General features: G+C 33.8%; 12 protein-coding genes and 1 pseudogene across 13 annotated transcripts, besides 8 other annotated features; 7 read left to right on the top strand and 6 right to left on the bottom strand.

Annotated features, from left to right (window-relative positions):
* Nucleotides 1–4,935: part of a mobile genetic element that runs on past the window's edge.
* TVAGG3_0180640 (uncharacterized protein) lies at nucleotides 47–928 on the bottom strand (the record flags this gene model as incomplete). The annotated part of the gene is made up of 1 exon (XM_051225618.1): nucleotides 47–928. One exon carries the CDS (start codon nucleotides 926–928, stop codon nucleotides 47–49), a length of 882 nt encoding a protein of 293 aa, XP_051110604.1.
* TVAGG3_0180630 (uncharacterized protein) lies at nucleotides 978–1,505 on the top strand (the record flags this gene model as incomplete). Its single annotated transcript, XM_051225617.1, has 1 exon — nucleotides 978–1,505. A coding segment is annotated over one exon (528 nt), but the record flags the coding sequence as incomplete, so codon positions are not given.
* TVAGG3_0180620 lies at nucleotides 2,256–2,868 on the top strand (annotated as a pseudogene). Its single transcript has one exon. A coding segment is annotated over exon 1 (613 nt).
* TVAGG3_0180610 (uncharacterized protein) lies at nucleotides 3,131–3,895 on the bottom strand (the record flags this gene model as incomplete). The annotated part of the gene is made up of 1 exon (XM_051225616.1): nucleotides 3,131–3,895. One exon carries the CDS (start codon nucleotides 3,893–3,895, stop codon nucleotides 3,131–3,133), a length of 765 nt encoding a protein of 254 aa, XP_051110602.1.
* TVAGG3_0180600 (uncharacterized protein) lies at nucleotides 4,206–4,442 on the top strand (the record flags this gene model as incomplete). The annotated part of the gene is made up of 1 exon (XM_001295662.1): nucleotides 4,206–4,442. The coding sequence occupies one exon, from the start codon at nucleotides 4,206–4,208 to the stop codon at nucleotides 4,440–4,442; it is 237 nt and encodes a 78-aa protein (XP_001295663.1).
* Nucleotides 4,443–4,935: a terminal%2Cinverted (terminal inverted repeat of Maverick-1A transposon ID:TVAGG3_0180590).
* A 125-nt stretch (nucleotides 4,936–5,060) lies between these two features.
* Nucleotides 5,061–8,741: a mobile genetic element.
* On the bottom strand, nucleotides 5,174–5,494 carry TVAGG3_0180580 (uncharacterized protein; the record flags this gene model as incomplete). Its single annotated transcript, XM_051225615.1, has 1 exon — nucleotides 5,174–5,494. The coding sequence occupies one exon, from the start codon at nucleotides 5,492–5,494 to the stop codon at nucleotides 5,174–5,176; it is 321 nt and encodes a 106-aa protein (XP_051110601.1).
* Nucleotides 5,495–5,649: a terminal%2Cinverted (terminal inverted repeat of Maverick-1B transposon ID:TVAGG3_0180560).
* TVAGG3_0180570 (uncharacterized protein) lies at nucleotides 5,650–5,886 on the bottom strand (the record flags this gene model as incomplete). The annotated part of the gene is made up of 1 exon (XM_051225614.1): nucleotides 5,650–5,886. The coding sequence occupies one exon, from the start codon at nucleotides 5,884–5,886 to the stop codon at nucleotides 5,650–5,652; it is 237 nt and encodes a 78-aa protein (XP_051110600.1).
* Nucleotides 8,742–9,363: 622 nt separating the features above from the next.
* Nucleotides 9,364–10,068, top strand: TVAGG3_0180550 (His-Me finger endonucleases family; the record flags this gene model as incomplete). Its single annotated transcript, XM_051225613.1, has 1 exon — nucleotides 9,364–10,068. The coding sequence occupies one exon, from the start codon at nucleotides 9,364–9,366 to the stop codon at nucleotides 10,066–10,068; it is 705 nt and encodes a 234-aa protein (XP_051110599.1).
* Nucleotides 10,069–19,582: 9,514 nt separating this feature from the next.
* TVAGG3_0180540 (HNH endonuclease family) lies at nucleotides 19,583–20,182 on the bottom strand (the record flags this gene model as incomplete). The annotated part of the gene is made up of 1 exon (XM_051225612.1): nucleotides 19,583–20,182. The coding sequence occupies one exon, from the start codon at nucleotides 20,180–20,182 to the stop codon at nucleotides 19,583–19,585; it is 600 nt and encodes a 199-aa protein (XP_051110598.1).
* Nucleotides 19,583–20,182: a mobile genetic element.
* A 622-nt stretch (nucleotides 20,183–20,804) lies between these two features.
* Nucleotides 20,805–22,325: a mobile genetic element.
* Nucleotides 22,326–22,420: 95 nt separating this feature from the next.
* Nucleotides 22,421–22,831, bottom strand: TVAGG3_0180510 (uncharacterized protein; the record flags this gene model as incomplete). Its single annotated transcript, XM_051225611.1, has 1 exon — nucleotides 22,421–22,831. One exon carries the CDS (start codon nucleotides 22,829–22,831, stop codon nucleotides 22,421–22,423), a length of 411 nt encoding a protein of 136 aa, XP_051110597.1.
* Nucleotides 22,832–23,653: 822 nt separating this feature from the next.
* Nucleotides 23,654–23,932, top strand: TVAGG3_0180500 (uncharacterized protein; the record flags this gene model as incomplete). Its single annotated transcript, XM_001310054.1, has 1 exon — nucleotides 23,654–23,932. One exon carries the CDS (start codon nucleotides 23,654–23,656, stop codon nucleotides 23,930–23,932), a length of 279 nt encoding a protein of 92 aa, XP_001310055.1.
* A 135-nt stretch (nucleotides 23,933–24,067) lies between these two features.
* Nucleotides 24,068–24,388, top strand: TVAGG3_0180490 (uncharacterized protein; the record flags this gene model as incomplete). Its single annotated transcript, XM_001310055.1, has 1 exon — nucleotides 24,068–24,388. One exon carries the CDS (start codon nucleotides 24,068–24,070, stop codon nucleotides 24,386–24,388), a length of 321 nt encoding a protein of 106 aa, XP_001310056.1.
* A 435-nt stretch (nucleotides 24,389–24,823) lies between these two features.
* Nucleotides 24,824–25,788: a mobile genetic element.
* Nucleotides 24,838–25,674, top strand: TVAGG3_0180480 (zinc ion binding protein family; the record flags this gene model as incomplete). The annotated part of the gene is made up of 1 exon (XM_001310056.1): nucleotides 24,838–25,674. One exon carries the CDS (start codon nucleotides 24,838–24,840, stop codon nucleotides 25,672–25,674), a length of 837 nt encoding a protein of 278 aa, XP_001310057.1.
* Nucleotides 25,759–25,788: a terminal%2Cinverted (terminal inverted repeat of MuDR-2_TvMULE3 transposon ID:TVAGG3_0180470).
* Nucleotides 25,789–25,883: the final 95 nt, after the last annotated feature.

Raw genomic sequence — 25,883 nt, 5'->3', positions numbered from 1 at the left:
CTACAACAGTTATTTCATCATGAATGACCTTCAAGAACAAGCTCATTTAATATGCTATTAAAATCATCTCAATAATGAGTCCATCCTTTCCATCTTTAGGTAGCACAACATCTTTCATTGAAGAAGGTTCGACAAGTCTTATGTTAAACTTACTGACAAAGTTTGTTATACTATAATGCTTTGGCGGCGAATACATATAGTTTGAAAGACATAATATAGATTCTTCAGCAAATTCACTTATACTGGATTTTATAACAATGTTCTCACGAGACCAAATACCACCAATTGACAATCTTGTAAGCAATCCTGCTGAACCTTCTACTGTAAACGTCGATGGTAACATTCCACGAAGGTCATCTATTGACATCTTTGAGTCACTGAATTTAAAGATTTTCTTAAAGCAATCGTCATTATCTAACCATGCAATAGCTTTGAAGTTTTCATTCGAATATACATCTGCTTCATTAAATGTAAAACCTGACTTCTTTGCAGAGATGACTTTAAAATCTATTGAGTTTGTTTCAAAATTATATGCTATGGTAACTTCTGAAGGTAATGGATGCCCTTCCGCAGTCAGTTGTTCTCTCACTACCGTTTGAAGCTTTGTGTTAAAAACTTTCATGTCATCTCCTGTGTCTAGGTTCACATACACAGCAACAGGGAAACTATCTTGCTTCTTTGTTTCATCATTATATCTCAAAACATTATAGTTCTTCAATAATATTGTTCTTCCTGCTGGAATACTTCGAACCTGTCTGATTTCAATAGCTTTCTCACCTCCTACATACTCTACCCAGTGTCTTGGATATTCATAAGTATACTGACTTTCTTGAATTTTGGTTGGTTTCATCATAACATGTTCATAGTATATCTTTATACTCTTGTCAGTTAGACTCGGTGCTATGTTCTGAATATTTCTGACTTGCATTTTTAATGGAGATAAAATGAAGCATTTAATACATGATGTAGATGAAGACATGAATGAAAGCAGTGAAAAGCTCAACAGTTCTCTCATTCTTCCTTTCAGCAAAGATTATGAATTCTGTTCAAATGGTGTTTATTTCTATTGTGGAAAGATGGGGTCAGGTAAGACATTTAATTTAATTCGTCATATACTCATAACAGAGCGTTTAGGAAACGACTCTTACTATGACCAAATCATTATATCAGCAACTTCAGACTCTATGGACTCAACAGCGAAAACATTTATGTCAAAAGTTCAAGCCTCAGTCGTTAAAGTTCCAGACAGTGAACTCATTGAATTTCTTCAACGTTACATTCGACGTAAGAGGAAATATTATGCCATCGTAGAGTTCATACAGTCAGGAATGCAAAAGACTTCTGAGGAGATGGAAAGAATTATTGACAAACACCACTTACGTCAATACTCAGGAGTTTACGATATGAAACGACTTACAAACTACATTCTATCAAAACTTTCAAAATACCCCTTCAAAAAGTATCCTTCAAACACTCTGCTCGTTTGTGACGACTTCGCCGGAAAAGGTTTAGTGTCAAAACCAGACTCACCATTAGCTAACATCATAACTAAAGTCAGACATTACCATTTAACTGTAGCAATACTTATGCAAACATGGCGTTTTCTTGCTTTAAACATAAAACGTCTCATAACTGACTTCGTTATCTTTCAAGGTTTCTCACGTTATGATATTGAACTCATTTGGAAACAGTCAGGTATAACATTACCTTTTGAAGAAATTTGGGAAGCATATAAGTCTCTCATCTCTCCTCGTTCATACCTTGAGATTCATATCATGACTAATACCATTAAAGTCAAAAATATTCCATGGGAACGACCAACATTGTTTTAAAGTTTAACCTTCAATTGACTGATGGTAAACAAATTCCATGCATCTCTGTCGCCATTTCTGTTAATATTTTTGCTGTCATTCATATCATCCACTTCCCCATCCGTTAGCTTTTGAGGATATGCGTTAGAATAGCTGTTCTTAAATGAAGGCTTTTCACCTTTGAGAGCATAAACTCTATAACTTTCTGCATACTTTATGTTTGAACCTCCTGAGCCATCATTGACATAAATTTTTATAGGCTTCCACCCTTTGTTCATATTCCTGCTTCTTCCCTTTGCTCTTTTGTTCAGTAGTTCTACATCTTTATACACAGCACCTGTCTCAGTGAATTCAACAATATTTTCATTCGTTAGCTTTACATTCAAACCCTTGTCGAGTATATTGTTCATTTCATACATATAAAAGGTTTATATTCTATATGAAATGAGAAGCAAATCCATCTTAGCTGGTGCCGTTAATGTTCCAATTGAACCAACATCAAATGTTGACTCACGAACGACAAACAATATTGTCATAAAGAACTATAGTTCGGAGTGTTTGAAAAAAAGAACCAGATCTTAAGTCGGTGAATTTAAACACAGCTTCAAACGCTAACGCTACATCAGATGTTAAGTTAGAGTATCCACCACTGGACCAAGTTCTTTCAAGAGAAGCCAACGACAACCCTTACACAAATGTTCAAACAAATCCTTCAGATAACGTAGACCATTACCTTCTTCAGTTATACCAAACAATTTTACTCAAAGACGATAAGAAGCTTTTGACAAATCTTATAAGCAAGAACCAAATAATTCTAACAAAGGAGGACCTTGAAAATGTTATCTCACGAATAACAGGGAAACAATGTGTCATTGACTATCTCGACCCTGAAATCGAATGCTGTGGTCAAACGCCACTATTCATGAAAATAGGTAACATCCGCATCATTGAAACACCAGGAACTACAGGAGTTGAGTTTAAGTATAAATATTCGAACGAGTATACAAAACTATCTACTGACTATAAGCTTTGTTTGAAATATGTTTTAGTAAATTAAAGCAGTCAGGAGGGCTCTTTGAGCCCATCTTGGCGCTTTGCGCCGTCAGTCAAAAAATTTCAAGTTAACAACTTATAGTATCTGTCCAAAACTTCTTCAACAGTATCGAACTCATCTTCATAATGCAAACCTAATCTTATTGACTTGGTACAGTTTTCACTAACACAATATTTTTCTGTTCTCTTGACTGACATAACTAACTCATTTGTTTCATCAAACAGCAACAACCAAAGTTCATGACCTAATACATAACATTCATACTTTATATTTTTAGCTCTGAGTTCTCTTGTAAGCTGTTGCATTTAATATTTTCTAAAAAGTCAACTTCAACAGTCATTCGCACTGGTGCCTTCAGTTCTACAGGCTCTCCTTGAAAGTCAACAAGTCTGAATTGCATGTCTTTCAAATTATGAGGACTAATGCGAACCCATTTACCTAAATGAGTTGCTATGACAGGAACGTTTGGAATGAACATTGAATTGACTGCATAACAGAAAGACTTATATTCAACTGAACCTTTACTATTAACTCCTGAAATACCTGTGACATTAGCTATTTTTGACTCAATGTACAAACAATTACCATAACATACGTATGGAACAGATTTCATCTCAATCGTTTTGTCAACACTTTTCAAAGGAAATGTCATATGGTATGCACCCAAAAGAAGTTGTACTCTATGACTCATTCTTGGTATCTTAAACTCTTTCTCGCTGCTGAACTTCAATGTTCCCTCAGAAGAGAGTTCGACATCTATGTTGTCAATAGTTTCTTCATTTATGAGAGTATCTATGACTCCAGCAATTTTATCTATTCTATACCCAGCTCTATTAGGAAATGTTATAACACTTCTTTTGTCATCTATTTCAATCTCTATGAAATCTGTTTCATCTGTTATGACAAAAGTTGCGATAGTATTGAAGTCAACAACTCTGAAAGCAAGCGCTTCATTCTGAAGACCTAAGTTTGTTTGTAGCTTTACTGTCCCGTATTCGTTTGGGTCTGTACTTTGCAAATAGAACAACATTTTATTCTCATTAAAATATGACTATTGCTGCATATGCGTATGAAACAAATGAAGCAAGAAGAGCACATGAACTAGTAAACGAAAACTCAACTTTAACCATTGAAGGCAATGATTTAGTCATTGACGATGGAAAAACTAAAAAAGTCATTGATTTCGATACTTTTAACACTTATGACCCATTCATTACAACAAGCAAGGTTCCCATCATAAATGATGGAACGGTGCAATATATAAATTCTACAGTAGATGCCTCATTAGTGAAAAAAATAACGTTATTTTTATTTAATATTAATTTTTTTATTTGATTGAAATGACGACTAAAGTCACTGAAGCAATGAAACAAAAGTTTTTGGTAGAATACATTAAATCAGGAACTATTCCAGAAGGTTTTTACATTCATACTATGAAGGATGGTAGAGTTCAGTTTAGAAAGATAAAGCAACCATTAGATAGAGAAGGTATATTAAGGAAGATTAAACTTCATGAGGACAACATTGCTGAACTTAGGAAGAAGTTAGAAGAGTTGGAGAAAGGAAGAGAGTTATAAAGCAATGAATTCAACAGGGTGAAAAACCGGGTGAAAAAAGAGGTGAGATTTCACCACTTCACCTAAATTTAAATGGATGTTTTCATACGTGTGAGGGTGGTGATATCATTAATTTTTAAGTTTATTTTTTATTTTATTTTTTATTTTATTTTTATATAAATGACGAAAACTATTGAGATAACAAACTACAACGGTCATGAGTTCAAGAATTTGTTCTTCGTTCCTCGTGAAAATACATTCTATCAGATACGAGGGAGAAAGGGTAAAGTTAGTTTGAGCGTTTACGACAACAAACATAATGGGAGATATATAAAAGCAATAGATACAAACGGTAAGCGTGTTTCATTAGCTTTGTCAAAACTTACATACATTTATTTTGACAGTGATTTTGACTCTGACGATTGGAGTGACAGCAGCGATACTGAAGAATATGAACTATTGTGTGAAGCACAGCAATGGGAAGCGCTGCAATACTTTTGTAAATGAGAACATTAGTGGGAACGTTAGTGAGAACGTTTATTTTTTCATTAGTGAAGTCGTTAGCGAAGTCGTTAGTTAGTATGACTAAGTCGTGTACTGAGGCACTGCGCGCCTCCGTACACCACTTAACCTTAAATATTTACAAAACCAGTAACGTATATTTTACAACACAAACGACAACACTAACTTAACCTTAAATATTTACAAACCGCCAACCACTAACGACTTCATTAATGTAAAAATAAACGTTCTCACTTACAAAAGTATTGCAACTCCTCCCATTGCTGTGCTTCACATAACAGCTCATAATCTTCTGACTCACTTTCTTCTTCATATAGGTCAAAATCACTGTCAAAATAAATGTTAGTAAGTTTTGACAAAGCTAATGAAACACGTTTACCGTTTGTATCGTATGCTTGTATAAACTTTCCATTCTTCATTCCTTCATAAACGCTCAAACTAACTTTACCCTTTCTCCCTCGTATCTGATAGAATGTATTTTCACGAGGAACGAAGAACAAATTCTTGAACTCATGACCGTTGTAGTTTGTTATCTCAATAGTTTTCGTCATTTATATAAAAATAAAATAAAAAAAAAAAAAAATAAACTTAAAAATTAATGATATCACCACCCTCACACGTATGAAAACATCCATTTAAATTTAGGTGAAGTGGTGAAATCTCACCTCTTTTTTCACCCGGTTTTCACCCTGTTGAATTCATTGCTTTATAACTCTCTTCCTTTCTCCAACTCTTCTAACTTCTTCCTAAGTTCAGCAATGTTGTCCTCATGAAGTTTAATCTTCCTTAATATACCTTCTCTATCTAATGGTTGCTTTATCTTTCTAAACTGAACTCTACCATCCTTCATAGTATGAATGTAAAAACCTTCTGGAATAGTTCCTGATTTAATGTATTCTACCAAAAACTTTTGTTTCATTGCTTCAGTGACTTTATTTGTCATTTCAATCAAAGGTGAAGCTAGCACAGCGATAATGGATTTCATGACTTTTTAGTATTTCATGCAATCTTAACAGATAGCCTTACAAGTACTTCCAGTGTCCCTAGCTGTCCCTCCTTTTTATATAACTCCATGACATTTATAATCTCGCGAAACTTAACAGGTAGCATAACAGATTAAAATCAGATGAGGTTTTGAACCAAAATTTCTAAGCAACGTTGTCAAGGATTTTGAGGAACTAGGGACAGAGTGTGGCAAAGTCCAAGATTTAATTTATCTTCATCTGTTTCATCAGCTATCTCATCTAATATGCCAATATTTTATTCATAACTCGTGGCAAACTCACTCACTTTCATTATGTTCATCTGCATGCTTCATCTGATAGAAAGTATGACTTTCATTAACTCTGTGAGATAATGAAAACTACTAGGGACAGAGACCATGGCAAAGTTTATGACTTTCATTATTTCCAGAACTTAATGAAAACTACTAGGGACAGAGACCATGGCAAAGTTCATGATTTAATTTATTCTCTCACTAACAACAAATACAAAACTCCAACACTAACAACAAATACAAAACTCCAACACTAACGACAAAAATAAATGTCCTCACTTCTTAACAAAGTAATATGTGCTTCTTACACCACCATAGCTCAAACGTTTCTTTTCAAACATCGATTGAAACTTATTTTGAGCCATTGGCTTTAGTCTCTTTTTCTTCAAATACGCCAAGAAATCTTCTTCACATCTTTTCACTTCATAGCCTTCTTTAAACTCCTCCTTGTTAAATTCTATGAAATCCTTTATCTCATTCTTTGTTGCAATGGCTTCTTCACGAACGACATTGTGAACTATTTCATCACTGTTCTCATGTATGACCTCCTCACTGTTCTCATGAACTATTTCAACACTGTTCTCATGTATGACCTCCTCACTGTTCTCATGAACTATTTCATCACTGTTCTCATGTATGACCTCCTCACTGTTCTCATGAACTATTTCAACACTGTTCTCATGTATGACCTCCTCACTGTTCTCATGAACTATTTCAACACTGTTCTCATGTATGACCTCCTCACTGTTCTCATGAACTATTTCAACACTGTTCTCATGTATGACCTCCTCACTGTTCTCATGAACTATTTCATCACTGTTCTCATATATGACCTCCTCACTGTCTTTCATAAGCGTTTCAAAGTCTCCTTTACTCATTACTTCAATCTCATGCTGTTCACAATAGTACTTAAACTCACTGTATATGTCTTTGTTGTATGTTATATTGCTTCCCATGTACTCCATGAATTTTTCAAGCACTTCCTCATAATTCACTGTTTCTTTCTTTCCACGACCTTCTAATATCATACTTGCTTCGTAAATATAACTTCTTGCAGAACCGTCTCGCTTTCTACTTCTCTTCACAAATTCTCTCATCTTGCCACCAAATACATTTGAACTACATGCAAAGAATTCATTCTCCTTCGCAAATTCTTTATATCTTCTGTAGCACTCTGTACAATTCCATCCGGATACAAACTTTTCATAGAACTCCTCGTAAAACATTTGGTAAGGTGTTTTGTTCATTTCGATGAGTTCTTGTTTAGCCCTGGTGAATGGTATCTTCCTTACATCAAATTCACTTAAATCTTTCCTCATGAAGTACGTCAGTAAGTTTGAATAAAACTCTTCATTAAAGCTTTCAATGAGATTTGAGAAATATTCGTAATTTCCTTTGTATCTGCTGCTTACGTCAATGACAACAAATCTTCTGTCGTCTTTGTCAATCTTTACTGAGTTGAAGTTGTTAGATATCATGATGATATTACAAACATTCTCTATCTTTCTTACTGGCTGACACTTCTGATTTAAGTCCAACTGAGTCTCTGTTACTATTGACTTTAGTGCGTCGTGGTTCATGACCTTAGACGTATCGCATGAGCTTAGTTCATTGCATACGATGAGCTTCATGTTCTCAATAGCAGCATTGAATCTACCAACCACATTCTCTATTGCCGTTATATTATTGTTGGCGTACTTGCTAATGAGCTCGCATAGAACATTACTAAGTACATTCTTACCAGTTCCTTGCTTTCCTATTAACAAAAGTACTGTTCCAGTCTTTCCACAAGGATTTTGAACGATGTAGGCGAACCAGTTCAAAACATACTCATAAAGCTCTTCATCCTCATTACATATGACATCGTGAACATGTTTCAAATATCCTTCAATAACGTTCTCATCTACTTCATTCAGTACCTCATACTCATATCCTCTGAAATAGCTGTAAATGTCATCTCTTTCGTCAAAGAATCTCATGCCTGACTTCATAAGATAGTTCTTGTTCTGACCCGCTTCATAAATCATCAGTGCGTTCACATCCTTCTCCTCAATACGTCCTACATAAACACTCTTCATGAGCTTATTGAATTCCTTGCTATCTACTGACACAAGTGTTGTTGTGTCTCGTATTCCATCATAATCTTTCACTAGATATGTCATACGTGCTCCGTCAATAACAACAACACATCTTCTTAAGTCATTTATAACACTAGCTATGTCAATACCTTCTTCACTCATGTACTTATTTTTCCTCAAGTCCTTTAGTGTGAAAGTGTCTCTAAGTTCTATTTCAAACAATTCATTTACACATCCTTTGCAATACTTCTCTATAAAATATTTCTGTCGTTCTTTACTAAGTTTCTTAACAGCTCTGAAGAACCATGTGTTTTGACTCAAACATCCTTCACAACTTCTCTCATTCATTCCTAGTTCTTTCATGTCATTATCTTCAACCTCTATGGTCTCATTGACTAAGGTCAAAGGGTTCTTAGTCATTGCTGGTCTTATCTGAAACAATGTTTGTGCAACAGGTTTAACTAGTTCAGCAACGTCCTTCCTTAATATGAATAGCTGTTTCCACTCATCTTTGCTAACAGTTCTTTCATAACCACTGACAGTAATGATTTCATTTGCTGACCTTAGACACTTATGTTCTATCATTTGTATTGCTTTTGTGTAAGGCTTTCGTGAGCATAGGTTGTATATGTCATTCCTGCAATGTTCATTCATGCCAATAGTACTAAATCCTTTCTTTGCTGTTGAGTGCATAATATCCATTAGTTCCTGTGTTCGTATTGCTGTCTCATAAAATACAACAAGACCTTTGTCATCTATGACGTACTTACCGAAAACATTGCTTATATTCTTTAACCATGAAATAACATCCTCATTCATGCTGTCAAACATGAAGTAAGGTCTTACATACTCTTCACTTATAAGATACTCCACAAAGTACTTGTTAAGCTCTATGTCCTCGTGAGCGATTTCATTAGGTTTGATATTAGTTCCTTTTGTCATTGCTGTCATGTACTTCACTCTCATAGTTCCTTTCAATAGCGTAAAAGTACTTCATTGTTTCATAACTGCTCTAAATTCTGTTCAAAATTCGTACAACATAACTTTTTAACATTAGTGAAAGAACATGAGCGAAACAACAACATCTAACATTACAGAAGAAGTCAATGACAATGCCGATGAAAACATTACAGAAGGAGCTAGTGAAAATATTGACGAGTTCAGTGAGGAAGAAGATATTGAGGACGTCAATGAGAACGTTAGTGGGGAACAAACTCAATGGGAAACATTGAGAAATCATGAAGATTATGAGATTTGTACGACATATCCTTTTACTATTCGTCGAAAGAAAAACAAACATATTAAGAGTGAATGCTTAAATAATCATGGTTATATTGAGCTTAGTTTAAACAACAAAACACATTTAAAGCATAGAATTATTGCAGAACAGTGGATTGAAAATCCAAACAATTTGAAAGAAATAGACCATATAAATCATGATAGAACGGACAACAGAATCTCAAACCTTCGTTGGTGTTCTAAATCTGAAAACAATAGAAATAAAAGCAAGTATGGCGATATAGTTTATGAGTTCGTTGATGAAATATCTGACGAAGCTGTTGAAATAACAGCTTATGGTAAGCATTCGTTTGAGTTCTACTATTATGTTGAGAATGAGGACGCATTCTATTATTATACAGGTCTTAACTATCGAAAACTTCATATAAACTTTACAAAAACAGGTGCTGCTTATGTTTCTATGATAGATACAGAAAACAAGAGAGTAATCTTATGCATAAACAAATTCAAACGCTTGTACGGCTTCATGTAGGACAAACATTATTTTTCAACACTAACGCCAACACGTAGGACAAACATTCATGACTAACATTACTGTATAACATAAATGTTTTGTCATAGATTTCATCGTAAATGTTTTGTCATGATTTCATCGTAAATGTTTTGTCATGATTTCATCGTACATGTTTTGTCATAGATTTCATCGTAAATGTTTTGTTATGATTTCATGGAACTTAAACGTATATGTTTTGTCAAAACTTCATCGTACATGTTTTGTCATGATTTCATCGTAAATGTTTTGTCATAGATTTCATCGTAAATGTTTTGTTATGATTTCATGGAACTTAAACGTATATGTTTTGTCATGACCTCATCGTACATGTTTTGTCATAGATTTCATCGTAAATGTTTTGTTATGACTTCATGGAACTTAAACGTAAATGTTTTGTTATGTCCTCATCGTAAATGTTTTGTCATGATTTCATCGTAAATGTTTTGTGAAGAATATAACAACCGCCTGAATTCAGACGGTTGGTTTTTATACAAAATTCACACAGGAAAATTCTTGAGTTTTGGTTGAAAGAATACGGTCGAGCCAAAAGTGGCTCAACCTCAAAACAAGCATTTTATGAGTTTACTAAGGCATTTATGAATGAATTCAAAGGTATTTGCATACATCCTGACCTCGTTCATTTTGTTGCTGAATGGTGCTCTGTAAAGTATGCATTTTATGTCAAAGATATTATGGACTCCATAGACAAGAAAGTTCATGAGAAGTTAGATGAAGAAGAACTCGAAGATACAGTAGAGAATGCAAAACATTTTTGACGAAGTGAAGATCTTCACTTCGTCAAAATGTGATGCAAAAACAAGCATTTTATGAGCTTACTAAGGCGTTATGAATGAATTCAAAGGTATTTGCATACATCCTGACCTCGTTCATTTTGTTGCTGAATTCAGCAAAAATAATGTTTACATTAATGTTTTCACTGTTACCATGTTACCATGTGCTACCAGGTTAATTAACTTCTCTTAAAATTACTGACAACATGACATTTAGACAACAGTCCAGGAAATAAACTTCTTCGTAAATGTTTTGTCAAAACTTCTTCGTAAATGTTTTGTCATGACCTCTTCGTATATGTTTTGTCATGACCTCTTCGTATATGTTTTGTCAAAACTTCTTCGTATATGTTTTGTCATGACCTCTTCGTATATGTTTTGTCATGACCTCTTCGTATATGTTTTGTCAAAACTTCTTCGTATATGTTTTGTCATGACCTCTTCGTATATGTTTTGTCATGATTTCATCGTATATGTTTTGTCATGACCTCTTCGTATATGTTTTGTCATGACCTCTTCGTATATGTTTTGTCATGACCTCTTCGTATATGTTTTGTCAAAACTTCTTCGTAAATGTTTTGTCATGACCTCTTCGTATATGTTTTGTCATGACCTCTTCGTATATGTTTTGTCAAAACTTCTTCGTATATGTTTTGTCATGACCTCTTCGTATATGTTTTGTCATGACCTCTTCGTATATGTTTTGTCAAAACTTCTTCGTATATGTTTTGTCATGACCTCTTCGTATATGTTTTGTCATGATTTCATCGTATATGTTTTGTCATGACCTCTTCGTATATGTTTTGTCATGACCTCTTCGTATATGTTTTGTCATGACCTCTTCGTATATGTTTTGTCATGACTTCATCGTATATGTTTTGTCATGACTTCATCGTAATGAGCGTAAATCAGACAAAAATATATTTTAGGTGAAGAGGTGAGATCTCACCTCTTTTCTCACCTCTTTTCTCACCTCATGAATTTTCATGATTTCTTCATCGTAATGAGCGTATATGTTTTGTCATGATTTCATCGTATATGTTTTGTCATGACCTCTTCGTATATGTTTTGTCATGACCTCTTCGTATATGTTTTGTCATGACCTCTTCGTATATGTTTTGTCATGATTTCTTCGTTTATGTTTTGTCAAAACTTCTTCGTATATGTTTTGTCATGACTTCATCGTAATGAGTGTAAATGATTTCATATGATTGTTTCCCTCGAAAAACCGAGAGAAGAGATTCCATATGAAAATCGCAAGAATTTGGCTCCTGGTTTGAAATATTATTATGTTCATAGATTTCATCGTAATGAGTGTAAATGATTTCATATAATTGCTTACCTCGGAAAACCGAGAGAAGAGATTCCATATGAAAATCGCAAGAATTTGGCTCCTGGTTTGAAATATTATTATGTTCATAGATTTCATCGTATATGTTTTGTCAAACATGAGCGTATATGTTTTGTCATGATTTCATCGTACATGTTTTGTCATGATTTCATCGTATATGCTTTGTCATGATGATTTCATCGAAACTAAACGTATATGTTTTGTCATGATTTCATCGTACATGTTTTGTCATGATTTCATCGTATATATTTTGTCAAGATTTCATCGTAATGAGTGTAAATGAACCAAAAATAATGTTTACGTTCATGTTTGACAACACAGCAGGGGAAGGCAGTTATGAATTATTTTTGAAGAACTGAAGGTGTCACTACGTCACCATGTGTCACTCGGTTAATTAACTTCTCTGAAAAAATGAGACAACATGACATTTTGACAACACAGCAGGGGAAGGCATTTATGAATTATTTTTGAAGAACTGAAGGGGTCACCAGGTCACCAGGTCACCAGGTAATTTAACTTCTCTGAAAAAATGAGACAACATGACATTTTGACAACACAGGAGGAAGGCAGTTATGAATTATTTTTGAAGAACTGAAGGTGTCACTACGTCACCATGTGTCACTCGGTTAATGAACTTCTCTGAAAAAATGAGACAACATGACATTTTGACAACAACACAGGAAATAAATGTTTACGTAAATGTTTTGTCAAGACTTCTTCGTATATGTTTTGTCATGACCTCTTCGTATATGTTTTGTCATGATTTCTTCATCGTAATGAGTGTAAATGATCCAAAAATAATGTTTAGGTGAAGAGGTGAGATCTCACCTCTTTTCTCACCTCATTGAATTTTCATGATTTCTTCATCGTAATGAGCGTAAATGTTTTGTCATGATTTCTTCATCGTAATGAGCGTAAATGTTTTGTCATGATTTCTTCATCGTAATGAGCGTATATGTTTTGTCATGATTTCATCGTATATGTTTTGTCATGACTTCTTCGTATATGTTTTGTCATGACTTCTTCATCGTATATGCTTTGTCAAACATGAACGTATATGCTTTGTCATGATTTCATCGTACATGTTTTGTCATGACTTCTTCATCGTAATGAGCGTAAATCAGACAAAAATATATTTTAGGTGAAGAGGTGAGATCTCACCTCTTTTCTCACCTCATTGAATTTTCATGATTTCTTCATCGTAATGAGCGTAAATGTTTTGTCATGATTTCTTCATCGTAATGAGCGTAAATGTTTTGTCATGATTTCTTCATCGTAATGAGCGTATATGTTTTGTCATGATTTCATCGTATATGTTTTGTCATGACTTCTTCGTATATGTTTTTCATGACTTCTTCATCGTATATGCTTTGTCAAACATGAACGTATATGCTTTGTCATGATTTCATCGTACATGTTTTGTCATGACTTCTTCATCGTAATGAGGTAAATCAGGACAAAAATTATTTAGGTGAAGAGGTGAGATCTCACCTCTTTTCTCACCTCATGAATTTTCATGATTTCTTCATCGTATATGCTTTGTCAAACATGAACGTATATGCTTTGTCAAACATGAACGTATATGTTTTGTCAAGACTTCTTCATCGTAATGAGTGTAAATGATTTGTCATGATTTCATCGTACATGTTTTGTCGAAACTTCATCGTATATGCTTTGTCATGACTTCTTCATCGTAATGAGCGTAAATGATCCAAAAATAATGTTTATGTTAGAATGTTAGATCTCACCTCTTTTCTCACCTCTTTTCTCACCTCATGAATTTTCATGATTTCTTCATCGTATATGCTTTGTCAAACATGAACGTATATGCTTTGTCAAACATGAACGTAAATGTTTTGTCGAACCTTCACTTTTTTGACGAAGTGCAAATCTTCACTTCGTGTCAAACTTCTTCGTAAATGTTTTGTCATGATTTCTTCGTAAATGTTTTGTCATGACTTCTTCATCGTATATGCTTTGTCAAACATGAGCGTATATGTTTTGTCATGATTTCTTCATCGTAATGAGCGTAAATGTTTTGTCAAACATGAACGTAAATGTTTTGTCAAGACTTCTTCATCGTAATGAGCGTAAATGACCCAAAAATATATTTTAGGTGAAGAGGTGAGATCTCACCTCTTTTCTCACCTCTTTCTCACTCATGAATTTTCATGACTTCTTCATCGTACATGTTTTGTCAAGACTTCTTCATCGTAATGAGTGTAAATGTTTTGTCATGACCTCATCGTATATGTTTTGTCAAGACTTCTTCATCGTAATGAGTGTAAATGTTTTGTCAAGACTTCTTCATCGTAATGAGTGTAAATGTTTTGTCAAGACTTCTTCATCGGAATGAGCGTATATGTTTTGTCAAACATGAACGTAAATGTTTTGTCATGACTTCTTCATCGTATATGTTTTGTCAAACATGAGCGTAAATGTTTTGTCATGATTTCTTCATCGTAAATGATTTGTCGAAACTTCATCGTAATGAGTGTAAAATGTTTTGTCAAACATGAGCGTAAATGTTTGTCAAGACTTCTTCATCGTAATGAGCGTAAATGACCAAAAATAATGTTTATGTTAGAATGTTAGATCTAACACCTTTTCTAAATGTTTTCTATCATGGAGGATTTCATTAGATATGCACATTCTTCCCTAAACATTATTTTAGTTAAAGTCCATCAAATATTTTTAGGATACTTTCACACAAATAATGTGTATATCTAATGAAACAGTAAAGTATTATATCTATTAAATCGTCTATGATGTAAATTATGTATAGAATGAAATGGAGGAAGAATGTGTATATCTAATGAAACAGTAAAGTATTATATCTATTAATCGTCTATGATGTAAATTATGTATAGAATGAAATGGAGGAAGAATGTGTATATCTAATGAAACAGTAAAGTATTATATCATTAAATCGTCTATGATGTAAATTGTGTATAGAATGAAATGAAGGAAGAATGTGCATATCTAATGAAATCCTCCATGATAGAAAACATGTTAGAAAAGGTGTTAGATCTAACATTCTAACATAAACATTATTTTTGGGTCATTTACGCTCATTACGATGAAGAAGTCTTGACAAAACATTTACGCTCATGTTTGACAAAACATTTACACTCATTACGATGAAGAAGTTTCGACAAATCATTTACGATGAAGAAATCATGACAAAACATTTACGCTCATGTTTGACAAAACATATACGATGAAGAAGTCATGACAAAACATTTACGTTCATGTTTGACAAAACATATACGCTCATTCCGATGAAGAAGTCTTGACAAAACATTTACACTCATTACGATGAAGAAGTCTTGACAAAACATTTACACTCATTACGATGAAGAAGTCTTGACAAAACATTTACACTCATTACGATGAAGAAGTCTTGACAAAACATGTACGATGAAGAAGTCATGAAAATTCATGAGGTGAGAAAAGAGGTGAGAAAAGAGGTGAGATCTCACCTCTTCACCTAAAATATATTTTTGGGTCATTTACGCTCATTACGATGAAGAAGTCTTGACAAAACATTTACGTTCATGTTTGACAAAACATTTACGCTCATTACGATGAAGAAGTTTCGACAAATCATTTACGATGAAGAAATCATGACAAAACATTTACGCTCATGTTTGACAAAACATATACGATGAAGAAGTCATGACAAAACATTTACGTTCATGTTTAACAAAACATATACGCTCATTCCGATGAAGAAGTCTTGACAAAACATATACGCTCATTCCGATGAAGAAGTCTTGACAAAACATTTACACTCATTACGATGAAGAAGTCTTGACAAAACATTTACACTCATTACGATGAAGAAGTCTTGACAAAACATGTACGATGAAGAAGTCATGAAAATTCATGAGGTGAGAAAAGAGGTGAGAAAAGAGGTGAGATCTCACCTCTTCACCTAAAATATATTTTTGGGTCATTTACGCTCATTACGATGAAGAAGTCTTGACAAAACATTTACGTTCATGTTTGACAAAACATTTACGCTCATTACGATGAAGAAATCATGACAAAAATATACGCTCATGTTTGACAAAGCATATACGATGAAGAAGTCATGACAAAACATTTACGAAGAAATCATGACAAAACATTTACGAAGAAGTTTTGACACGAAGTGAAGATTTGCACTTCGTCAAAAAAGTGAAGGTTCGACAAAACATTTACGTTCATGTTTGACAAAGCATATACGTTCATGTTTGACAAAGCATATACGATGAAGAAATCATGAAAATTCATGAGGTGAGAAAAGAGGTGAGAAAAGAGGTGAGATCTAACATTCTAACATAAACATTATTTTTGGATCATTTACGCTCATTACGATGAAGAAGTCATGACAAAGCATATACGATGAAGTTTCGACAAAACATGTACGATGAAATCATGACAAATCATTTACACTCATTACGATGAAGAAATCATGACAAAACATTTACGCTCATTACGATGAAGAAATCATGACAAAACATTTACGCTCATTACGATGAAGAAATCATGAAAATTCAATGAGGTGAGAAAAGAGGTGAGATCTCACCTCTTCACCTAAACATTATTTTTGGATCATTTACACTCATTACGATGAAGAAATCATGACAAAACATATACGAAGAGGTCATGACAAAACATATACGAAGAAGTCTTGACAAAACATTTACGTAAACATTTATTTCCTGTGTTGTTGTCAAAATGTCATGTTGTCTCATTTTTTTCAGAGAAGTTCATTAACCGAGTGACACATGGTGACGTAGTGACACCTTCAGTTCTTCAAAAATAATTCATAACTGCCTTCCTCCTGTGTTGTCAAAATGTCATGTTGTCTCATTTTTTCAGAGAAGTTAAATTACCTGGTGACCTGGTGACCTGGTGACCCCTTCAGTTCTTCAAAAATAATTCATAAATGCCTTCCCCTGCTGTGTTGTCAAAATGTCATGTTGTCTCATTTTTTCAGAGAAGTTAATTAACCGAGTGACACATGGTGACGTAGTGACACCTTCAGTTCTTCAAAAATAATTCATAACTGCCTTCCCTGCTGTGTTGTCAAACATGAACGTAAACATTATTTTTGGTTCATTTACACTCATTACGATGAAATCTTGACAAAAATATACGATGAAATCATGACAAAACATGTACGATGAAATCATGACAAAACATATACGTTTAGTTTCGATGAAATCATCATGACAAAGCATATACGATGAAATCATGACAAAACATGTACGATGAAATCATGACAAAACATATACGCTCATGTTTGACAAAACATATACGATGAAATCTATGAACATAATAATATTTCAAACCAGGAGCCAAATTCTTGCGATTTTCATATGGAATCTCTTCTCTCGGTTTTCCGAGGTAAGCAATTATATGAAATCATTTACACTCATTACGATGAAATCTATGAACATAATAATATTCAAACCAGGAGCCAAATTCTTGCGATTTTCATATGGAATCTCTTCTCTCGGTTTTTCGAGGGAAACAATCATATGAAATCATTTACACTCATTACGATGAAGTCATGACAAAACATATACGAAGAAGTTTTGACAAAACATAAACGAAGAAATCATGACAAAACATATACGAAGAGGTCATGACAAAACATATACGAAGAGGTCATGACAAAACATATACGAAGAGGTCATGACAAAACATATACGATGAAATCATGACAAAACATATACGCTCATTACGATGAAGAAATCATGAAAATTCATGAGGTGAGAAAAGAGGTGAGAAAAGAGGTGAGATCTCACCTCTTCACCTAAAATATATTTTTGTCTGATTTACGCTCATTACGATGAAGTCATGACAAAACATATACGATGAAGTCATGACAAAACATATACGAAGAGGTCATGACAAAACATATACGAAGAGGTCATGACAAAACATATACGAAGAGGTCATGACAAAACATATACGAAGAGGTCATGACAAAACATATACGAAGAGGTCATGACAAAACATATACGAAGAAGTTTTGACAAAACATATACGAAGAGGTCATGACAAAACATATACGAAGAGGTCATGACAAAACATATACGAAGAAGTTTTGACAAAACATATACGAAGAGGTCATGACAAAACATATACGAAGAGGTCATGACAAAACATTTACGAAGAAGTTTTGACAAAACATTTACGAAGAAGTTTATTTCCTGGACTGTTGTCTAAATGTCTGTTGTCGTAATTTTAAGAGAAGTTAATTAACCTGGTAGCACATGGTAACATGGTAACAGTGAAAACATTAATGTAAACATTATTTTTGCTGAATTCAGCAACAAAATGAACGAGGTCAGGATGTATGCAAATACCTTTGAATTCATTCATAACGCCTTAGTAAGCTCATAAAATGCTTGTTTTTGCATCACATTTTGACGAAGTGAAGATCTTCACTTCGTCAAAAATGTTTTGCATTCTCTACTGTATCTTCGAGTTCTTCTTCATCTAACTTCTCATGAACTTTCTTGTCTATGGAGTCCATAATATCTTTGACATAAAATGCATACTTTACAGAGCACCATTCAGCAACAAAATGAACGAGGTCAGGATGTATGCAAATACCTTTGAATTCATTCATAAATGCCTTAGTAAACTCAAAAATGCTTGTTTTGAGGTTGAGCCACTTTTGGCTCGACCGTATTCTTTCAACCAAAACTCAAGAATTTTCCTGTGTGAATTTTGTATAAAAACCAACCGTCTGAATTCAGGCGGTTGTTATATTCTTCACAAAACATTTACGATGAAATCATGACAAAACATTTACGATGAGGACATAACAAAACATTTACGTTTAAGTTCCATGAAATCATAACAAAACATTTACGATGAAATCTATGACAAAACATGTACGATGAGGTCATGACAAAACATATACGTTTAAGTTCCATGAAATCATAACAAAACATTTACGATGAAATCTATGACAAAACATTTACGATGAAATCATGACAAAACATGTACGATGAAGTTTTGACAAAACATATACGTTTAAGTTCCATGAAATCATAACAAAACATTTACGATGAAATCTATGACAAAACATGTACGATGAAATCATGACAAAACATTTACGATGAAATCATGACAAAACATTTACGATGAAATCTATGACAAAACATTTATGTTATACAGTAATGTTAGTCATGAATGTTTGTCCTACGTGTTGGCGTTAGTGTTGAAAAATAATGTTTGTCCTACATGAAGCCGTACAAGCGTTTGAATTTGTTTATGCATAAGATTACTCTCTTGTTTTCTGTATCTATCATACAAACATAAGCAGCACCTGTTTTTGTAAAGTTTATATGAAGTTTTCGATAGTTAAGACCTGTATAATAATAGAATGCGTCCTCATTCTCAACATATAGTAGAACTCAAACGAATGCTTACCATAAGCTGTTATTTCAACAGCTTCGTCAGATATTTCATCAACGAACTCATAAACTATATCGCCATACTTGCTTTTATTTCTATTGTTTTCAGATTTAGAACACCAACGAAGGTTTGAGATTCTGTTGTCCGTTCTATCATGATTTATATGGTCTATTTCTTTCAAATTGTTTGGATTTTCAATCCACTGTTCTGCAATAATTCTATGCTTTAAATGTGTTTTGTTGTTTAAACTAAGCTCAATATAACCATGATTATTTAAGCATTCACTCTTAATATGTTTGTTTTTCTTTCGACGAATAGTAAAAGGATATGTCGTACAAATCTCATAATCTTCATGATTTCTCAATGTTTCCCATTGAGTTTGTTCCCCACTAACGTTCTCATTGACGTCCTCAATATCTTCTTCCTCACTGAACTCGTCAATATTTTCACTAGCTCCTTCTGTAATGTTTTCATCGGCATTGTCATTGACTTCTTCTGTAATGTTAGATGTTGTTGTTTCGCTCATGTTCTTTCACTAATGTTAAAAAGTTATGTTGTACGAATTTTGAACAGAATTTAGAGCAGTTATGAAACAATGAAGTACTTTTACGCTATTGAAAGGAACTATGAGAGTGAAGTACATGACAGCAATGACAAAAGGAACTAATATCAAACCTAATGAAATCGCTCACGAGGACATAGAGCTTAACAAGTACTTTGTGGAGTATCTTATAAGTGAAGAGTATGTAAGACCTTACTTCATGTTTGACAGCATGAATGAGGATGTTATTTCATGGTTAAAGAATATAAGCAATGTTTTCGGTAAGTACGTCATAGATGACAAAGGTCTTGTTGTATTTTATGAGACAGCAATACGAACACAGGAACTAATGGATATTATGCACTCAACAGCAAAGAAAGGATTTAGTACTATTGGCATGAATGAACATTGCAGGAATGACATATACAACCTATGCTCACGAAAGCCTTACACAAAAGCAATACAAATGATAGAACATAAGTGTCTAAGGTCAGCAAATGAAATCATTACTGTCAGTGGTTATGAAAGAACTGTTAGCAAAGATGAGTGGAAACAGCTATTCATATTAAGGAAGGACGTTGCTGAACTAGTTAAACCTGTTGCACAAACATTGTTTCAGATAAGACCAGCAATGACTAAGAACCCTTTGACCTTAGTCAATGAGACCATAGAGGTTGAAGATAATGACATGAAAGAACTAGGAATGAATGAGAGAAGTTGTGAAGGATGTTTGAGTCAAAACACATGGTTCTTCAGAGCTGTTAAGAAACTTAGTAAAGAACGACAGAAATATTTTATAGAGAAGTATTGCAAAGGATGTGTAAATGAATTGTTTGAAATAGAACTTAGAGACACTTTCACACTAAAGGACTTGAGGAAAAATAAGTACATGAGTGAGGACGGTATTGACATAGCTAGTGTTATAAATGACTTAAGAAGATGTGTTGTTGTTATTGACGGAGCACGTATGACATATCTAGTGAAAGATTATGATGGAATACGAGACACAACAACACTTGTGTCAGTAGATAGCAAGGAATTCAATAAGCTCATGAAGAGTGTTTATGTAGGACGTATTGAGGAGAAGGATGTGAACGCACTGATGATTTATGAAGCGGGTCAGAACAAGAACTATCTTATGAAGTCAGGCATGAGATTCTTTGACGAAAGAGATGACATTTACAGCTATTTCAGAGGATATGAGTATGAGGTACTGAATGAAGTAGATGAGAACGTTATTGAAGGATATTTGAAACATGTTCACGATGTCATATGTAATGAGGATGAAGAGCTTTATGAGTATGTTTTGAACTGGTTCGCCTACATCGTTCAAAATCCTTGTGGAAAGACTGGAACAGTACTTTTGTTAATAGGAAAGCAAGGAACTGGTAAGAATGTACTTAGTAATGTTCTATGCGAGCTCATTAGCAAGTACGCCAACAATAATATAACGGCAATAGAGAATGTGGTTGGTAGATTCAATGCTGCTATTGAGAACATGAAGCTCATCGTATGCAATGAACTAAGCTCATGCGATACGTCTAAGGTCATGAACCACGACGCACTAAAGTCAATAGTAACAGAGACTCAGTTGGACTTAAATCAGAAGTGTCAGCCAGTAAGAAAGATAGAGAATGTTTGTAATATCATCATGATATCTAACAACTTCAACTCAGTAAAGATTGACAAAGACGACAGAAGATTTGTTGTCATTGACGTAAGCAGCAGATACAAAGGAAATTACGAATATTTCTCAAATCTCATTGAAAGCTTTAATGAAGAGTTTTATTCAAACTTACTGACGTACTTCATGAGGAAAGATTTAAGTGAATTTGATGTAAGGAAGATACCATTCACCAGGGCTAAACAAGAACTCATCGAAATGAACAAAACACCTTACCAAATGTTTTACGAGGAGTTCTATGAAAAGTTTGTATCCGGATGGAATTGTACAGAGTGCTACAGAAGATATAAAGAATTTGCGAAGGAGAATGAATTCTTTGCATGTAGTTCAAATGTATTTGGTGGCAAGATGAGAGAATTTGTGAAGAGAAGTAGAAAGCGAGACGGTTCTGCAAGAAGTTATATTTACGAAGCAAGTATGATATTAGAAGGTCGTGGAAAGAAAGAAACAGTGAATTATGAGGAAGTGCTTGAAAAATTCATGGAGTAGATGGGAAGCAATATAACATACAACAAAGACATATACAGTGAGTTTAAGTACTATTGTGAACAGCATGAGATTGAAGTAATGAGTAAAGGAGACTTTGAAACGCTTATGAAAGACAGTGAGGAGGTCATATGAGAACAGTTGAAATAGTTCATGAGAACAGTGAGGAGGTCATACATGAAACAGTTGAAATAGTTCATGAGAACAGTGAGGAGGTCATATATGAGAACAGTGTTGAAATAGTTCATGAGAACAGTGAGGAGGTCATACATGAGAACAGTGTTGAAATAGTTCATGAGAACAGTGAGGAGGTCATACATGAGAACAGTGTTGAAATAGTTCATGAGAACAGTGAGGAGGTCATACATGAGAACAGTGTTGAAATAGTTCATGAGAACAGTGAGGAGGTCATACATGAGAACAGTGTTGAAATAGTTCATGAGAACAGTGAGGAGGTCATACATGAGAACAGTGTTGAAATAGTTCACAATGTCGTTCGTGAAGAAGCCATTGCAACAAAGAATGAGATAAAGGATTTCATAGAATTTAACAAGGAGGAGTTTAAAGAAGGCTATGAAGTGAAAAGATGTGAAGAAGATTTCTTGGCGTATTTGAAGAAAAAGAGACTAAAGCCAATGGCTCAAAATAAGTTTCAATCGATGTTTGAAAAGAAACGTTTGAGCTATGGTGGTGTAAGAAGCACATATTACTTTGTTAAGAAGTGAGGACATTTATTTTTGTCGTTAGTGTTGGAGTATTTGTTGTTAGTGTTGGAGTTTTGTATTTGTTGTTAGTGAGAGAATAAATTAAATCATGAACTTTGCCATGGTCTCTGTCCCTAGTAGTTTTCATTAAGTTCTGGAAATAATGAAAGTCATAAACTTTGCCATGGTCTCTGTCCCTAGTAGTTTTCATTATCTCACAGAGTTAATGAAAGTCATACTTTCTATCAGATGAAGCATGCAGATGAACATAATGAAAGTGAGTGAGTTTGCCACGAGTTATGAATAAAATATTGGCATATTAGATGAGATAGCTGATGAAACAGATGAAGATAAATTAAATCTTGGACTTTGCCACACTCTGTCCCTAGTTCCTCAAAATCCTTGACAACGTTGCTTAGAAATTTTGGTTCAAAACCTCATCTGATTTTAATCTGTTATGCTACCTGTTAAGTTTCGCGAGATTATAAATGTCATGGAGTTATATAAAAAGGAGGGACAGCTAGGGACACTGGAAGTACTTGTAAGGCTATCTGTTAAGATTGCATGAAATACTAAAAAGTCATGAAATCCATTATCGCTGTGCTAGCTTCACCTTTGATTGAAATGACAAATAAAGTCACTGAAGCAATGAAACAAAAGTTTTTGGTAGAATACATTAAATCAGGAACTATTCCAGAAGGTTTTTACATTCATACTATGAAGGATGGTAGAGTTCAGTTTAGAAAGATAAAGCAACCATTAGATAGAGAAGGAATTTTGAGAAAGATTAAACTTCATGAGGACAACATTGCTGAACTTAAGAAGAAGTTAGAAGAGTTGGAGAAAGGAAGAGAGTTATAAAGCAATGAGTTCAACAAGGTTAGAAATGAGGGTAGAAATGAGGTTAGATCTACCCTTCTACCCTAAATTTAAATGGATGTTTTCATACGTGTGAGGGTGGTGATATCATTAATTTTTAAGTTTATTTTTATATAAATGACGAAAACTATTGAGATAACAAACTACAACGGTCATGAGTTCAAGAATTTGTTCTTCGTTCCTCGTGAAAATACATTCTATCAGATACGAGGGAGAAAGGGTAAAGTTAGTTTGAGCGTTTATGAAGGAATGAAGAATGGAAAGTTTATACAAGCATACGATACAAACGGTAAACGTGTTTCATTAGCTTTGTCAAAACTTACTAACATTTATTTTGACAGTGATTTTGACCTATATGAAGAAGAAAGTGAGTCAGAAGATTATGAGCTGTTATGTGAAGCACAGCAATGGGAGGAGTTGCAATACTTTTGTAAGTGAGAACGTTTATTTTTACATTAATGAAGTCGTTAGTGGTTGGCGGTTTGTAAATATTTAAGGTTAAGTTAGTGTTATCGTTTGTGTTGTAAAATATACGTTACTGGTTTTGTAAATATTTAAGGTTAAGTGGTGTACGGAGGCGCGCAGTGCCTCAGTACACGACTTAGCCATACTAACTGTCGTTAGTGAAGTCGTTTATGTGTCAGACAGTTTTGTAAATATTTAAGGTTAAGTTGGTGTTGTCGTTTGTGAAGTCGTTAGTGAAGTCGTTAGTGAAGTCGTTTATGTGTCAGACGGTTTTGTAAATATTTAAGGTTAAGTTGGTGTTGTCGTTTGTGTTGTAAAATATACGTTAACGGTTTTGTAAAGTGTCAAACCGTTATCTTGGGTAAGGTGGAACGCAGTGCCGCAGTACCCAAGATAGGTATACTAACTAACCTGAATTTATCATGTCTGACTGTGCACTAAACATTTTCAACGGGATTATGAATTCATTTCCGGAGTGCAATATCTTTTGGTGCGCGCTACATGTAATACGCGCACTTAAAAAGAATCTCTCAAAGATAAATGATGAAGAGATTAGATCAGAAGTCGAAAAATTTATGAACATTTTATGTTATTATCGTGATTGCACAGAAGAAGATGCTGCAAAAATGTATAAAGAGCACATTATTGATAAAATTCAAGATCAATTGGAATTTAATCAATACTTTACACGTCAGTGGGACATTCATAAACAACAATGGATAGCCGCTGCCAGACCAAATGAATTAACTGTTGTGAATAACGTTTCTGAATCTTTATTTAAAAAGATAAAATATCACGATTTTGGCTGCGTTAAAAATCAAAGAATTGATGTTTTTGTCAAAAATCTTTTAGAAGAAGTTGCACCCAATTACTTTTATCGTATTAAAAACGATTTACTTCAAACAGGTTTTATTCCTTCAATTAGAATTCGCGAGCCTCGATTGACAGATTATAAAACAAAATTGAAAAGAGAAGTTCAATCACGTTTATACCAAGTATTAAATTTTGTTCAGAATCAAGAAGCCAATTTGAATCCATTAAGATTTTTATTGGAAAATGCTAAAGAAAAACTTTCTCAAATAAATGAGAAGATACAAAATTCAATTACATATTTAAGATCGTTTGAAATTCCAAATGAATTGTTAGATACGTATATGTTAGAAATTAATGAATTTTGTTATAATTCTCCAGATTATATTTTAGAACATTTCGAAGAATTTTTGGAGGATTTCAAAGAAAAGAATAATTTAATAGACTAAAAAATTTATTATTTTTATTTATTGTGAATTTTAAATTGTCACTTTTTAAGTGTTACCCCCTATTGAAAGTATCACTTTTTTGGGTGTCACTTTTTCAGAAATTCTTATATACTCTAAAGCTTTCCAGTTCATGGGAATGCAGAAAGTTCCTTCGATCACTTTCTACGATGTCGTGAAGGACACACAAGCAGAAAAGTACTTCACTGACT

This window comes from Trichomonas vaginalis, chromosome IV (genome assembly GCF_026262505.1).
Source record: "Trichomonas vaginalis G3 chromosome IV, whole genome shotgun sequence".
NCBI classification, from domain to species: domain Eukaryota; phylum Parabasalia; order Trichomonadida; family Trichomonadidae; genus Trichomonas; species Trichomonas vaginalis.
This window is presented reverse-complemented; position numbering and strand designations above follow the sequence as displayed.